General features: G+C 53.0%; 1 protein-coding gene across 1 annotated transcript; it reads right to left on the reverse strand.

The window, feature by feature from the left end:
• Positions 1-1,859: 1,859 nt before the first annotated feature.
• Positions 1,860-8,019, reverse strand: ZDHHC22 (zinc finger DHHC-type palmitoyltransferase 22). The gene is made up of 2 exons (XM_061182752.1): positions 7,494-8,019; positions 1,860-2,125 (listed from the first exon to the last, which is right to left on the reverse strand). Exons 1-2 carry the CDS (start codon positions 8,017-8,019, stop codon positions 1,860-1,862), a joined length of 792 nt encoding a protein of 263 aa, XP_061038735.1.
• Between the last annotated feature and the right edge of the window lie 6,802 nt (positions 8,020-14,821).

The following is a 14,821-nucleotide window of genomic DNA, read 5'->3' on the forward strand; positions in this document are numbered from 1 at the left end:
AAGTATGAGCAGGTGGCACCATTACTACATTAGTTCCCTAGTGGGCATGAAGGCAGAACCAAGATAAAGTCCTCCCAAGCTCTGCTCAAGAACTCGAGGTGCTGTGCAGTGTCGTGTGGCAACGGTTGGGGTCACTGTGGCCACCAACTGGACACTGCAGAGTGTGGGCTCCAGCAGACTGGATGGCAGAATGGCCTTGGGACCCAGTCAGGAGGGGGCACTTGTATTGTCCCCACTCCCTCATATGCCCCAGGAGTCTGGTCTTCTGGGTCCCAGAATGCAGAGCAGTGCCCTCATCCAGAGCCAGTCAGGGCTGGTCTCCCAATTGCACCCCTATATTCTGGTCTCCCCATTCCTGAGCCTCAACTCTCCCAATCTCACTCCTCAGAGTTGAACATGATTTTCCAGCTTTGCTCTCCCCACCACTGCCCCGACACTGCTCCACCTCCCTGTTCTCAAAGGCCAACCGCCTCAACTAGCATTAATACCTAGTAGTCCCATCTCCCTGGTGGTCGGGTAGGGTCCTGAAAGTTTGCATCATGATTTTCAGACCACTCCATGCCCGCCCCATCCTCCACGAAAGCAAATAATTCACAGGTATCCCTGCAGATCTTGCCTCTGGACCTGGCAATCATGAAGAAGACACTGGCATCTTGGGGTGGGAAAGGATCTTCGTTTCCTTGACCCTGTGCAGAAATTCTTTCCACAGCATGCTTGCTAGATGACTGCCTAGCCCCTTCTGGAATACCTCCAGTTGTGAGGCACTCACTACCTTCCCAGGCAACTATTCAAACACTGAACAGCTTTAGCTGCTAGACTGTCCTTCAGAAATGAACCCATTTTCCCCTTTCATTCTCAGTCCCCAAATATCCCAGTGCCCAATCTCTGTGTGACCCTCTCTCTTCCCATTCTTTCTCTATTTTCATAACAACATTCCTCACCACTTCTCTCTCTCTCTCTCTCTCTCTCTCTCTCACACACACACACACACACACACACGATCACATGCCCCCTTCTATATGGTTGTGCAATCACATACCACTCTCATTTATCAGTATCTCCCTTTCCTTCTCTCTTCTTCCTTGCCTTCCCAGCATCTAGCAAAGACCCAGAGGCTGGGGACCAATGGGAAAGGCTGGAAGAGTGCCAGGGAAAGGAAGCATCCAGCCAGGTCCTGGATTGGCCTGGGTAGCCAGCTGGGGCGGGGTGGAGAGGGGACAGCAGCTAGAAATCCCAGGCCATTGGCTGCTGTCTCCCAGAGAAAGGGCCTTGCAACTTGAGGGCTGGGCAGCAAGCTACTGAGTTCTTTTTTCCTTCCACTGTTAAAAATTCCACAGAGGGGATGAGGACACACACCCCTCCTTTCCCAACCTCACTAGCAGCTGGCAGAGCTGACTTGGCTGCCTCTCACACATGGTAATTTTAAACGTTTTTGCCAGACTCCAGGTCCTGGGGAGCTTCATACCAGCAGCAAGAATCCACTCCCCACTCCTAACACGGGGCTGAGAGGAAACAGTCTAGCAGATAGCAGTGATGACATGAGACTTGGTGGAGCGTGGGTGAACCAGGCAGAGGGGAAAAGCAGGCACCCCAAGGGGGAAGAAACAAAAGCAGAGGCTCTGCACGGCTAGCAGCCACCAGGCTGGCTCATGGGGAACCTAGCAATGCCTCGGTGGCCATTCTCCCTCCTCGTCATGATCCACCAGCCAACGCTGTTCTCTGTGTGTTACAGACCAGGGGTGGATGCTAGGACCTTACCAGTCCAAAGTTGTAGTGGGCCATGGGTGGAGACAGGGTGTTGTGGTCTTATGTTCACGCGGAGTCAATACACACACACAGAGAAATGATGGGAGTGCCTGCTACTTGTCCCGCTGCTTGGAGCTATCACTTCCAACATTGAACATGGGGACCAGCAGGCCCAGGAGCCACCTCTTTCCGAAGACCTCCTGTAAGTTCTTGCGCCAAGGCCGGGCCCTCACTGCCACCCCCTTCCGCACCTGGTGGCGGGTCTGCCCCCGGAGGATCAACAGCAGCTGATGGCAGCAGAAGCCAGCGCAGGCCAGGCCAATGGCAAACCAGAGGTAGAGCATGAGGATGACGAACATTTCAGGACCAAGGACAGCTCCTGCAGGGGGCGGGAAAACAACAGAATCACTTTACACCCAGGCCACGCACTGAACTGACATCCAAGCAGGCGCTTTCCGCTAGGGGGGAGATTAATGAGATTGAAGCTACATCTCAGCTCTGCAGCGAGGGAGAGGAACAAGTTGTCCTAACTTTTTCTTAGTGCTGATGGCTCCTGAGGCGAGAGAGGAGAACTGGGGACGTGGAGGGGAAAGGAAAGGAAACTTCTATGGGCAGTGCCTAGATGCTAGCATTTCCTCAGGGTCAGTGATACCATCTCTCTCTCTCTCTCTGCCTTCTCTTTTGGGGCTAGAAACAGGGAGAAGGGTTTTTTTTCAGGAGGAGAGAGGAGCGAGCTGAGGACCCTGGAGAGGGAGCTGGTGCCAGGGCAGCTGTCTAGACTGCAGTGCCTTCTCTCCAGAGCTGTGAGCACTGGCTGGGAGGACTCGGGAAAGTGACAGCATGATGGAGAACAGGGCCTAGTCATCAAGAAGAATAAATCACGAGTTTCAAGGCAGTGCAGAGGATAATTCAGTCATCAATGTTAAAAAGAGGACAGTATGGCCACTGGAACTTTCAGCCAGAGCCGTCCTGTCAGAGCTTGCTAAGGCTGGAAGAGGCCCCCAAGGTCATCAGTCTAGGTCCCTGCCTTGAGCTGGACCTTCCCTAAACCCCTCTAAACCAGCACTCTCCATGACTGGTTTAAACATCATTGAGTGAGAGATTCCCCACTCTTCCTCCGAGCTGGGGTGGTCGGTCCGTGCTAAGTTTGAATCTCCCAGCTCTGTGGTCTTGCACAAGTTTCTTAACTTCTCTGAGCTGCAGTTTGCTCATAATGTAAAGTGGGTATAACAACAATGATTCCATAGGGTTGCGTGATTCAGAGAAATTGTGTGCGCAGTGGCCAGCATTCTGGTTCACACTCAGCGCAGCACTCCCTGCTGGGCATCCTTCACAGATAAGGAGACTACCTCCAAAAGGGGCTCAAGTTTAACTCTTAAGACCATCACGCTTTCTCCTTCTCCTTCCCAGGGCTTGGAGATCTGGCTGGGCTACAACTTTAGCAGCCTTGACCTACCCAGCAGCCAGGGCAGTGGGCCCAGGAGAGAACTCAAAAGCCCTCCTCAGCCCCTCTCTCCAGCAGGGCAAGCTCACTGTCACTTCCTCCAGTGAGATGCGGGTACCTGCCAGAGACCCTACCCTACAACCTATTCAACCTCTGCAAATCTCAACCCTATTCCTCCCTTCTCCAGCTTCCCCTGGCGCCCACAGACCTCTTCTCATCTCCCCACGTTTCCATTCCCAGACCCCTGAGGGCTGGGCTTTTAAAACTTTTCCAGGGACTTCCCTGGTGGCGCAGTGGTTAAGACTTCACACTCCCTATGCAGGGGACCTGGGTTCAATCCCTGGTCAGGGAACTAGATCCCACATGCATGCCACAACTAAGTGTTCGCATGCCACAATTAAGCAGCCTGTGAGCCTCAACTAAGGAGCCCGCCTGTCGCAACTAAGACCCAGCGCAACCAAATAAATAAATTAAAAAAAAACTTTTCCAATCTGAGCAATGGTGGACTCAGTGGCCAGGAGGATGTGGATATGATTCAGGTTTGCTCATTAGCATCCCCCTCTTGCCCTCAGCCCTAGGAGCTTTGATAGCAGGTTTCTCTTTGCAAACTTGGGGACAAATAAAGTCCTGCTGCCCGGGGGATGGAAAGCTCAGTCCAGCTGGCTTGCACGGGGGGCAGGGGGCAGCAACGGGACAGGGCTCACCTTGGGCTGTGCCATGCCTCTGACCCACTTCTTCCTTGTCAGCACAGGTTAGCTCAGGCAGCCATGTGCAGGATGAAGGATCCTGGGACCATGGTGCCCTCTGGGGTGCAGGAATGCTACAGGCAAAGATGGCCTTCAAGCTGGGATGTGCAAACATCAGAGCTGTCAAGCGCAAGCCTGCCTTGCACCTCAGCCTCAGGGACAAGCCTGGGCTGATGGAAGCTGTTTTCCACAGTCTCTTTTTTTCTGGCGCTAAATCAAGGCATGCAGAAAAGACCTTGTGGCCTTTCCCCGGCCCCTTGCAGCAGCTACAAAAGGCTATTCTGGGGACATGCTTTCTCTCAAAGTGTTTGAACCTGCCTAGCCTGGCTGCCTCAGCTCCTCTGAACTATTTAATAATAGTTCTGCTTTTTTAGAAAATCACAGAATTTTCCTAATGGGCCTGAAGGGTCACACCATCCAATCACTCCACCCCGGCTTTCCACCAAGCACCTATAGCACCTTTGACAGATCATCACCCAGCATCTTTAATATACATCCTGGGATAAGAAGCTCTCTCCCTCCCAAAGTGGCTCATTCATCAAGAAGCAACTTCAGAGAGGCAGTATTGTGGGAAGAATGTGGGTTCTGGAGGCTAGCAGCTCTGAGTCCAAAGCTTGGGTTGGACTCATACTAGCTGTGTGCTTTCAAAGCAACTTAACCTTTTTAAGCCTTTGGTTGCTGAGTCTTTAAAAATGATATAATAATACCTACCTCACAAACTTGTCCTGAGGACTGGATGAAATGAGACCTGCACCGTGGTTAGCACATAACATTTGCTCAACAAATGTTAACCCCTTTTCCCTTCTACTGGACTTTCTGGCACCCACCACACTGGCGTACTTTTCCAAATGCCATGACACAGGTCAGATGGTGTCACCTCCATTTCCCAGATGAGAAGAATGAGGCTCAGAGAAGTGACACAACCTGTACTGGTCCCACGAAGCCGAAAGAAAGAACAGCTTCTAAAGTCTAACTGGCCAGTCTTCTTCCTCTCTGGCATCAACGGAGGGCATGTGGGTACAGCCGCCAGAAGACCCCTCCCACTTCTGGCTCCCGGGGCCCACACACAGCCATCCCGTGCTCTGGTGGCAGATCTGCCTTAGGGGCAGTACCACAGTTGGGGACAGCTCAATCTAGCAAGCGACTTGCCCCTTTTTACACCCTCCTGTCCAGCTGGCCTCCAGAGCAGATGAGAGGGCAGGCGGTGCCCTCAACCGTTTGGGTTGAGAAGAGAGGGAGAAGGGGCAGGAAGGGAGAAGCTGAACAGGTGAGGTGTGTGTCAGGGCAGGCGAGAGAAGGGCTGCCAAGGGGAAAGATGAAAGGCCGGCAAAGGAGGAAGATGAGATGGGAGAGTTGGAGATTAGAAATCATGGCCTCGGGACTTCCCTGGTGGTCCAGTGGTTAGGCATCTGCCTTCCAGTGCAGGGGATGTGGGTTTGATCCCTGGTCGGGGAACTAAGATCCCACATGCCATGGGGCAACTAAGCCCATGCACTCTAGAGCCCGCGGGACAACTAGAGAGCCCCCGCACCGCAACTACCGAGCCCGCGCGCCCTGGAGCCCGAGCACCACAACTAGAGAGAAGCTTGCGCGCCGCAGCGAAGAGCCCATGAACCACAACAAAAGATCCCGCATGCGACAATGAAGATCCTGCATGCCGCAGCTAAGACCCAATGCAGCCAAATAATAAAAAGAAAAAGAAAAAGAAATCTTGGCCTCCTTTTCCTAGTGGGTCTGGTGAGGAGGTAAAAGATAATGGGACTCATGTTTCTGCTAGAATAGGGATCTGGGCCCCAAGATAGGCACTGACTGGCTCTGTTCCCCTATCAGATCAAAGCAAGAGGTTTGCAAGAGGCTCTTCTTTACCTTCCTGTCTCCCACCCAAACCTAGCACATATGGACAGGCCTCAAGCCCAGGCTTAAATCAAACCATTTCAAGATCCTCTCTTTGGAAGCACCCATTTTTATGTGATGAAACTACTTGGAAAAGAAAGTGTAATCAGTCTCTCTGGCTCTCCTCGTCTCTCCACCTGCCGGTGTCACACTCCACCCCCTAGCCCGCCCACTTACCCTCCCCCGTCCTGGTTATTTCAGTCCCAGCAGCCTCCTATGCTGGCGCCAGGATCCAGAAGGTCCGAGAGCTCTGAGTTCTGGGCCCAGCTCAACCACCAGCCCTCAAGGCAACCCTCATAGCTGGGTCCTTCTTCCAGGGTCTCTGTGTTCCCACTGCCAAATGGCACAAAGTTTTACGCCTGCAGAGGACTGGGCTGAGGCCCCAACAAAGACCAAAATGATGGCTTCCCCCAGAGTGGGGCAGAATTTTATGAATGTCCAGCCCAGGCATATCAAGACAATTTGGGGTTCTCAGTGGAAGTAGCTGCACTCTTGTCTTTTTTGTCCCTGAAAGGTCAATGGGGTATGAAACATGCTGTATTCCCTCTGCTGCTGTGCGTTGTCTAAAGACCTGGGAGGCAGGCCAGAGGCTGCTGCTCGGAAGTAGTAAGATCCTGGGCAGCCATTTAACCCCATCTGAGCCTCAGTTTCTTCATGAGAAATGGAGACAACATCACACACGCACAGCTACGTGTCCATATGTGCATGCTACTAATTGTAAGAGCCAAGTCAGTCAGCGTCAAAGGCCAGGGTAGGTGGAGTGAAGGAAATGAGGTAGGGGCAAGTTTCACAGCCAGGTAGGGTGGTTCCTGACTGGTTTCAAGGCCTGGTTCCTGCCACCAGGAACCAGGTCCCTCTGGGCCTGGTACCCCGCTCTCCTTGGGGTACGCTATATAAAGCACAGTCCTCAGCGGGGGGCATAGCTGAGCCCCAGTGTGAAGGTCTATATGCCTGGCTCCTGCAAGTGTAAGAGCCTCCTGGAGGGTCAGATCCCACACCAGTCCCATGGCTCTGTGGTGTGAAGATGGAGTCCTTAAATATGGCTGCATCTCCAACCAGGATGCTCCTTGCTCTGAGCCGTCTGCAGACTGGAGAACAACCTGGAGGGGGTCAAATATAGTGGGTAGGAGGGTGAGGGTTAGCCTTCTTCTGGGACTGGCCCGGCACCCTGGTCAACCTCACTGTGGTTGATCAGCAAGACCTTTGGAGGGCAAAGTCCTCGGAGGAATGTGTGAGCAGGATTGGGGTCCAGGCAGAGGAAGGACATAGCATGGGGGTACCTCGCAGGCTGCACGGAGGGATGGCCAGCAATCAGCCCCTCCTGGCACAGGGCAGGTGTATTGCCTGGTTTGCCACCATTCTATGAGCAAATGGACAGTGGCGAGCAACGAGGAGAAGATGAATGAGGATGGGGGTGGGGAGGGAGGTTGCCAGGTGACATACAGCATGCCCAGTTAGTCTGAATTTCATATAGATAACTAAAAAAATTTAGTGTAAGTATGTCCCCTGCAATACTCAGGAAATACTTATATTAAATAGTTATGCATTGTTTATCTGAAATTACAATTTAATTGGGCATCCTGTATTTGCTAAACCTGGCCAACTTGGGGTTGAGGTAGGAGGTCCTTGCATAGGGCCCAACCTGCCTACCAAGGCCCACTCACCGGAGAAGAACTGGCTGATGGAGGTGGGAAGGAGCGTGAGGAAGGCCAGGGGGTGGGCGAAGGAGATGGAGAGGACTGCGGAGATGTAGGCCACGCCGGCCACCATGGAGTAGAGGCAGGCCAGGGAGGTGTAGAGGCAGAACAGGATGAAGTTGCGCATGTTCCTGCTTCCGATGCAGTTGCCGGTGAAGAAACAGTGATGGTCGTGCCTCAGGGTGACTCTGGCGCACACTCGGCAGAAGTGGGTGCTGGGCGGAGGGCACAGGGCCCTCCTGGCTGCGGTCCCCTGGCAGGCGTCCAGGTCGTCTGGGGAGTTCTGGATGACCAGGACATAATTACCCAGGGCGTTGGTTGAGAGGAACAGGAAGAATGCCCCATGGAGCAGCGCAGGTGAGAAGAGCCGGGCGGCCGAGGGGTCCTCACGCATACTAGGCAGGAAGAGGAAGAGCTGCAGCACGAAGGTCACCAGGGAGATGCACAGGAAGTAGGCGGGGGCCACCACGTTGAGCAGCCTCAGGGCCAGCATCCTCGATTACATTCCTAAGGGGGCCAGGGTGAGAGGAAGACTCACTGCAGTGTCCAGAGGGCTCCCTAGGGCGCTCCCCGGCGCTATCTGTCCGTCCTGCTCCACGCAAACCCATGTCCCTCGGATCACCCCTCCTCTCTTCCCTAACCCGTGACCAAGCAGGCGTGAGACCCCAAGATCATGACAGCCTCTGGGAGCCAAGCCCTACCTTCTGGTGCCCACCTCCTCCGTTTTTGAGCCACCTCGGCGCCTTGACGCCCCGGGGGTCAGGTACAAGGAGGGCGAGGTGGGGACTTGTTCTCAGTCCGTAGGAGGTGGGTGCGGGTGGCGGAGCGGGGGCTGCCTAGGGCTCTGCTTTTTTATGGCAGTGGAGACGTGCCCAGGTTTGGGATTCCTCCTTCAGACCCCCTAGGAGGAGAAAGCAGAAGATTTGGGGTGGGGGCAGATAGAAATGACCTACTGGAAGTACTGTTTCACCTCCCCTTTCTCCGTGCCACCCCCCATATTGGGCAATACTCAGGGACCTTACCCATAACGCAAAGAGCTTTGGGGGTATGTGTGCTTGCCTGTGTGTGTGTGTGTGGGGGGGTGTTCCTTGTGTGTGTGATTTTGTATGTGTAATCTGTGTGCGCCTCGGTATCTGTGTTTGTGTATGTGTGTATCTGTGTGCACACACACGCAGCCGCTGCCACCTGGCTTTTTAGAAAAAATCAATTACAACAATCGATACATTCCCACAAGCAGTTAGGCAATGGGTGGGATGGGGGGGCGCAGCAGGAATACCTGTGTCAGCCGGTTCCGGTCAGCCCATCTCTCCGAAGCTGCCTGCCCTAGCTATTTCTTGGCAAAGAGCGTTTTCATTTGAGGCGACGAAATTAAAATCCCCCCCTCCTCCGCGCTTGCCTCCCGCCCTCCTGGAGCGAGAAACCCAAACAACCCCGATGGCGCTGAAACCCCTTCGATGCCAACAAGCTCTCCCTGGGCGCAGGCGTGGATGCTTGGCCAGGTTTCCAGGGGATCGACCCCCGCCGCTGAGCGCAGCCCTACCACAAATTTATTCCACCCCGCCCCACAGCCCCGGTTCCTGCCCAGCTTCGGAAGCCACCGAAAAATAGGATTCCGGGCGCCCGCGAGAACTTTTCCAGGGGCTAAGGAGCAGGCAAGCCCGAGGCGCGAGAAAAGTTCTGGGAAGGCTGCTGCACCCAGGACGGGCGAATGCCACTAGGCCTCCGTCCAGGCTGTCCCGTCCCCACTGGGTGACTGATCACCTTGGAGTCCCCTTTGCAGGTGCCAGTGCCCCAGGAGACTCGCGGCCACCGTGGGGACCTCGGGTCCCTCTCCGCCACAGGGGCTCAGCGCAGGGCACGTCCGGGGGTGGTCGCTGGGGGCTCCCGGGGGCTGCGGCGGCGCTGCCCACCCCAGAGAGCCCGCGGCCCGAGATCCGGCGAAGCAAGTGTCTTCCCCACGCTGGTCGCCAGGGGGGCCGCGGGAGCAGCCTCCAGATGCGCCGCGGCGCCTGGAAGGCGAAAGACGGGCTGGGGGAGTGAGGGGCGCACGGCGGGCGGCCGCACCGCAGCCCCGGCCCTGTGCGGGAGAAGGGACAGCGGAGACCGCCGGGGCGGCCCGGTGGCCGTTTAGCACTGGCGCCGGCCGCGCCCGCGGCGGCGGGCGGCACAGCCGGAGCCCTAGCGAGGCAGGCAGCGCGGGCGGCCGCCGGCTTCTCGGCCACCGCCTCCCGGACGCCCCGGAAGCCGCCCCCCGCGCGGCCGCCGCCGCCGCACCGCCGCAGAGCAGTGGGGAAATGAACTCACCAAGCTCTGGTCGCGGACAAGGGGAGCCCTGGACGCCGGCTCTCGCCCTCCCCGAGGCTGCAAAGTTGTGGGCTCGGCCCCGCCGGCTCGCAGCCTCCTCACGCTTCGCTTCGGGGACTGGGCAGGTAGAGGGGGTGTGGGGAGGAGGGAGCGGGCAGCTGCCGTCCTCCCACTGGGGCGCCAGCGAGTGGGGGCCCCGGAGACGGCGGGGATGGCAGCTGGGCACCCCCGCCCCCAGCCCCGCCACCCCTCCCTCCCCTCCGAGGGGCGGTGCTCTGGCCACCCCTCTCAGCTTCGGAGACTTGCCCCCCTTCCTCCCCTCGCTCCTCTGGAGCGGGCTGGGGCTCCCCGCCTGACTTCAGCCACTGGTTCCAGCTGGGAGCTCTGGATTCCACCCTGATGTGATGCTCTAACCATCATCTGCTCCTTCCCTCCCCACTGTGGCTAACAGCCCTCCGCTGCTCTCCATTCTCGGAGCGAGGAAAACCTGGGGGTTTAGGAGTTCAGCTTGCCAGGGGCAACACCCGTAAAGATCAACGTCATTGTGCACAGAAGTGCTGAGAGCCCCGACTCTAGAGCCTGTCTGCCCGGGTCTGCATATCCATCATTCACTACTGTGTGATCTTCAGATTCCAGTTTCCCCATCTGTAAAACAGAGATGTGAGGGTTATATGACAACAATTTATGTAAAGCCCTTAAACAGGGCCTACCTATGGTGAACACTATTTGAGCATTAGATTATAATCACTGACTCTATTTATTGGGTCCTTACTATGAACCAGGCACTGTGCTAATAAGCCTTTAGCATAAGGCAGCTTTGTTAACCCTCTCAGCAGAAGCTCCATGATCCCCTTGTATGGATGAGGAGATGGAGGCACAGAGAAGCTAAGTCACATGCCCAAGGACATACAGCGGGTAAGTGACAGAGCCTGGATTTGAACTAATGGACCTGCTCTCAGCCTCTACACAACCCAGCATCACCCTGAGACCCAGGGGGAGCTCTGATTTGGGAGAAGGGAGGACAACTGAGTGGTTTATCCAGACACAGAGCTTGAACAGCTGAACCAGGAGCTTCTGCCTGGAGTCCTGCCCTCATCTCCCTGTTCCTATTTCCTTTCTTTTTCTGCTCCCACTAGTCTGAGGTGGGTACCAAGAGGGTGGGGACAGTTGGCCAGTGCGTGTCAAATGGAGGTTGGAGGGAGCAGAGAGAGCTTTGAACCGCTGCAGGAATATTGACACCACCACTACCTCGGTTTCTTGGGCTGTCAGAGCTCACCTACCTGCCCTGTTCCACTCCTCTGGGTGAAGGCAAACATCATAAATAAATGATTATTTATTGCTTCCTCAACTGGTTGATTAAAACAAGAACAATCCCTTAAAACGAGGACAATATGCTTATCAGCTCAGCCTGTATTTTTGAAACATCAGATACTGTTTTCTCTGGATTTCGACAGTGTGCATCAAAATAAAAGAGGGGACCAGGAAACCTTTTCATGTTCTGAAAGGATTTTACATACAAACCAAAGAACAGCTTGCCAGGTGTTGGCTCTGAGAATCTGGTAGCCCTGTGAGATCCAGTGGCCACAGGGCAGATAGAGGAAAGCACAAGTGGCCTTTTTTTCCTTTAGAGCGTCTTGGTGTCAAAATCAGGGCTGTCTGGACCCTTTTCCCAAGCTCTGTCTGCCTCTCACCCTGGCTTGGGAGGGAGGGAATGGAGCACTTGGCTGTATTCATTGAAGATCTCCATTCCCTAAATACCTTGAGAGTTGGGGGGTATTTCTAATTTTATTTTGCATATGGGTGTGTGGTGGGAAGGTGTGCGTCTGAATTTCTGTGTGTGTGTGAGGGTAGGGAAGGAGAGAGAGAAAGGAGAAGCTAAAGGCACGTGGGAAGATGTTGGTGGGGGAAGGGAGTATTCAGCCAGGAAAGAGACAGAGATCTGGCCTTGGAAACGCAAACGGACAAAAACAATGATTTATTTAGAAATATGGTTTATCAACAGAAAAGGACATTAAAGCTTCAGATCTAGAGCTAGTAGTTCCTCGGCACCCCGCTCCTAAGTGAACGGAGTAAGAGGAAGCACAGCCAAATGTTAGTTTGTTTTTCTAAAATTGGTGATTATCTCTGACAAAATCAATATAGAAGGCAATTTGAAAACTTCCCTTCAATTCTGGCCCCACCAGAATTAAGCAGACTAAGAATGGACACTTTATTGCCACTAACCAGCTGTGGCACCTGGAGCAAGTCATCGAACCTCTCTGATCTCAGTATTCTCATCCATAAAACGGGATGAAGATGTTACCTTGTGGTGGTGCTGATGATCAAATGGGATAACATAAGTGCCTCAGTCCCAGCAGGAGACTGGACAGCGTTAGCTTCTTTCTCCTCCTGTCTCTCTTCTGGGCTCTTATCTTTATCCACAAGAACGCCTTATCTTTCTAACTAAAATGAGAGCTCCCGGTCTATGTTGGAAATATTTGGGGGTCTCCTCCATATCGCCTAACATGATGACTTGTCCAGAAGGGACACTGAGTAAAAGTGTATCAATGATGAATTGATACTGGTCTTTGTCTGAGAGGAAAAGCTACATTCCAAGGTCTTTGAAATGTCTGCTGAGGACACATTTCCCATTGATCTTGCATCCCGCCACCACCCACCCCAACTACAGTCTCATCCTCCACAAACAGTGCCAGAAAATGATTTATAAGCCACACTCTCCATTGCCCTTATCATATATTCTCATAGTCAAGCTATGACTGTACCTGCAGGCGATCCCAAGGGGTCAGGAACACAGACAGGCATCTGATTGCTTGTGAGCACTTTCCCAGAAATATGTGCCACAAATCTTGCTATTTGCTGAGGTTATCTGAATAAAATGAATTCCCTTCCCAGTGGCAATCATTCCATTTTGCCTCAAAATGTTGTGTACAAAGAGAAGAACTCTACGCAGTAAGCAGCTTCTCCCTTGGGTGGGGAAACCTACACATGTCTGTCTGACCCTACGACTCCCCAAGTGTCTGGGACAGAGAACATTCCAAGATGCAAGGGCCACACTTAAGGAGGCAGTGGGGGTGGGTTTCCTTCATTCTCATGCTCTTATTTCAGATTGATCAGGGTGAAGATAGACTGGGGTCTCAAGGTTACCTTTTTTTTATTTCAATGTTCAGTTTCCTTTAATGATCCCCATTCTCCCTGAAGGGCAGGTGCAGGCAGCTAGGCGATGGCAAGAGATGTTCACTTGAAGATCTTGCCCTGATTGAAGGCTTTGCCTGGTGCCCTGAAATTAAGATTTTAATAGACATCCTCAGACAGGGTGCTCTTTACTGTCAATACCAAGTCATAGCCAGAGGCAACCACAAAACGCTCCCCAAGTCTCAGAAAGTTTAGTGAGACGCCATCCCTGCCTGCCTGGATTCAAAAAACATGCAAGTGTAATCTTTGTCTTAGCCAGCCGAATACATGACAATTGGATTATCACAGAATTTCTATTTGGAGGGGATAATTTACTTGGCCAACTGCATCTTCATTTTAACAATAACATTACTTTGATGTAATAAACCGCTTTGCAGTTTACAAAGTACATCTACAAAATTAAAATTTTATTCCACAAGCCTCTCAACAGCCCTGTAAGCTAGCTGGGGAAAAATTATTAAACCCATTTTTCTTATGAGGAAACTGAGGTTCAGAGATTTGCTGCACATTAATTTGCAAGCCTTGCCTATGTTCGATTTAAAATGTGACTTAACATGTAAAAATCTCATTGATAGTTAACTTTTCTGGAAGATGAATAAAGGATGCAGGTACAAAACATACTCCCTCAGAGTAAGAGATCTGCATAATATCTCTTTACATAAGATATTTGGGTAAAATTGCGTAAATAAAGTAAGCCTGCTGCACATTAATCAAATGCTCTCTAACGCTCTGCTGTTTGTGGTGTTGGAGAGTGTGAATGTGATTGGGGCCAGTGATGTTCATCATCCAAGACCACATGCCAAGGTAGAAACAGCAGGTGTGAATGTCACCCTCTGGGTGACAGGTAACCTCAGCGGTCTCCCTAGTGATTGATGCATCGGGGTGGCAACCTTGGCTTGGCTTTGGCAGAGCATCCTTTGAAGTGTTCAGGCTATGGAAAAAAACGAATGCGATCTTTTACCAATTAGCCATGGTTTCCAGGGACTGCTCAGGCAGTCGTGGTAGGAATGCTTATGCCTGTGGACCAGTACACAGCTTAGTGGACAGAGGTAGTGGCAGCAAGAGTAATTGGCCCTTTCGTCTCAAAGCATGCAGGAGGCAGAGGCAGAGAGAAAGAGGGAGGGAAAAGAAGAAGGAAGTAGAAGGCAGTGGGGGGAAGAAGGAAAAGGAGAGAGGAAAAGAAAGGAAAGGGGTGCTGAGAGAGTGGACATTCACCTGTCTGACGCAACCTCAGTTTATGTCTTCAGGATGGAGAAGCTCGGGAGGCACAGGAGGAGGTTAGCTGTCTCCGTGGAGAGCCCTGCAATGCCAGGTGTCCAAGATGGGAGGGTATGGGGCAGAAGGTTGACATCCTAATTAGAGGAGGAGGGAGGGGAGACCAGGAGACTGAGGTCACTGCAGTGCGCTTGTCTGTCGTAGGGCTCTTGGCTATGCACTTGTGGCCGCAGAGCAGCAGGCAGCCCAGACCTCACACCCCTGAGCCCCCGCTGCTCCAGCAGAGATGGCCCAGGGCCCGGTGTGATGTGATGCAAAAAGCAGGAGCTTTTGGTGTGAGCTTTTGGTGTCTGCTGACTTGAGCTTGAAGCCTTGTTTTCCCATTCACTTGCTGTGTGACCTTGAGGAAGTTCCTTCCTTTGAGCCTCAAATACCTTGCCCATTAAATGGGGATTTTAACTAACCTGCAGCTTCGGTTGTGAATTTTCAATGACAAGGATAGCACCTGCTTTTTCGACTGAAATAATCCCCCAGCTACTAACTACCAAATAATCCTGCTTGCTGCATAGCATTTACTGCTTCTA

This window comes from Eubalaena glacialis, chromosome 2 (genome assembly GCF_028564815.1).
Source record: "Eubalaena glacialis isolate mEubGla1 chromosome 2, mEubGla1.1.hap2.+ XY, whole genome shotgun sequence".
Taxonomy (NCBI): domain Eukaryota; kingdom Metazoa; phylum Chordata; class Mammalia; order Artiodactyla; family Balaenidae; genus Eubalaena; species Eubalaena glacialis.

What these genes read in the sequence shown, in the direction of transcription:
- ZDHHC22 (XM_061182752.1), bottom strand. Translation starts at nt 8,019, where the DNA reads ATGCTGGCCCTGAGGCTGCTCAACGTGGTGGCCCCCGCCTACTTCCTG. An exon ending in CATCAGCCAGTTCTTCTCCG is followed by an intron (nt 2,126 to 7,493) that starts GTGAGTGGGCCT and finishes CGCCCCCTGCAG; the next exon opens with GAGCTGTCCTTGGTCCTGAA.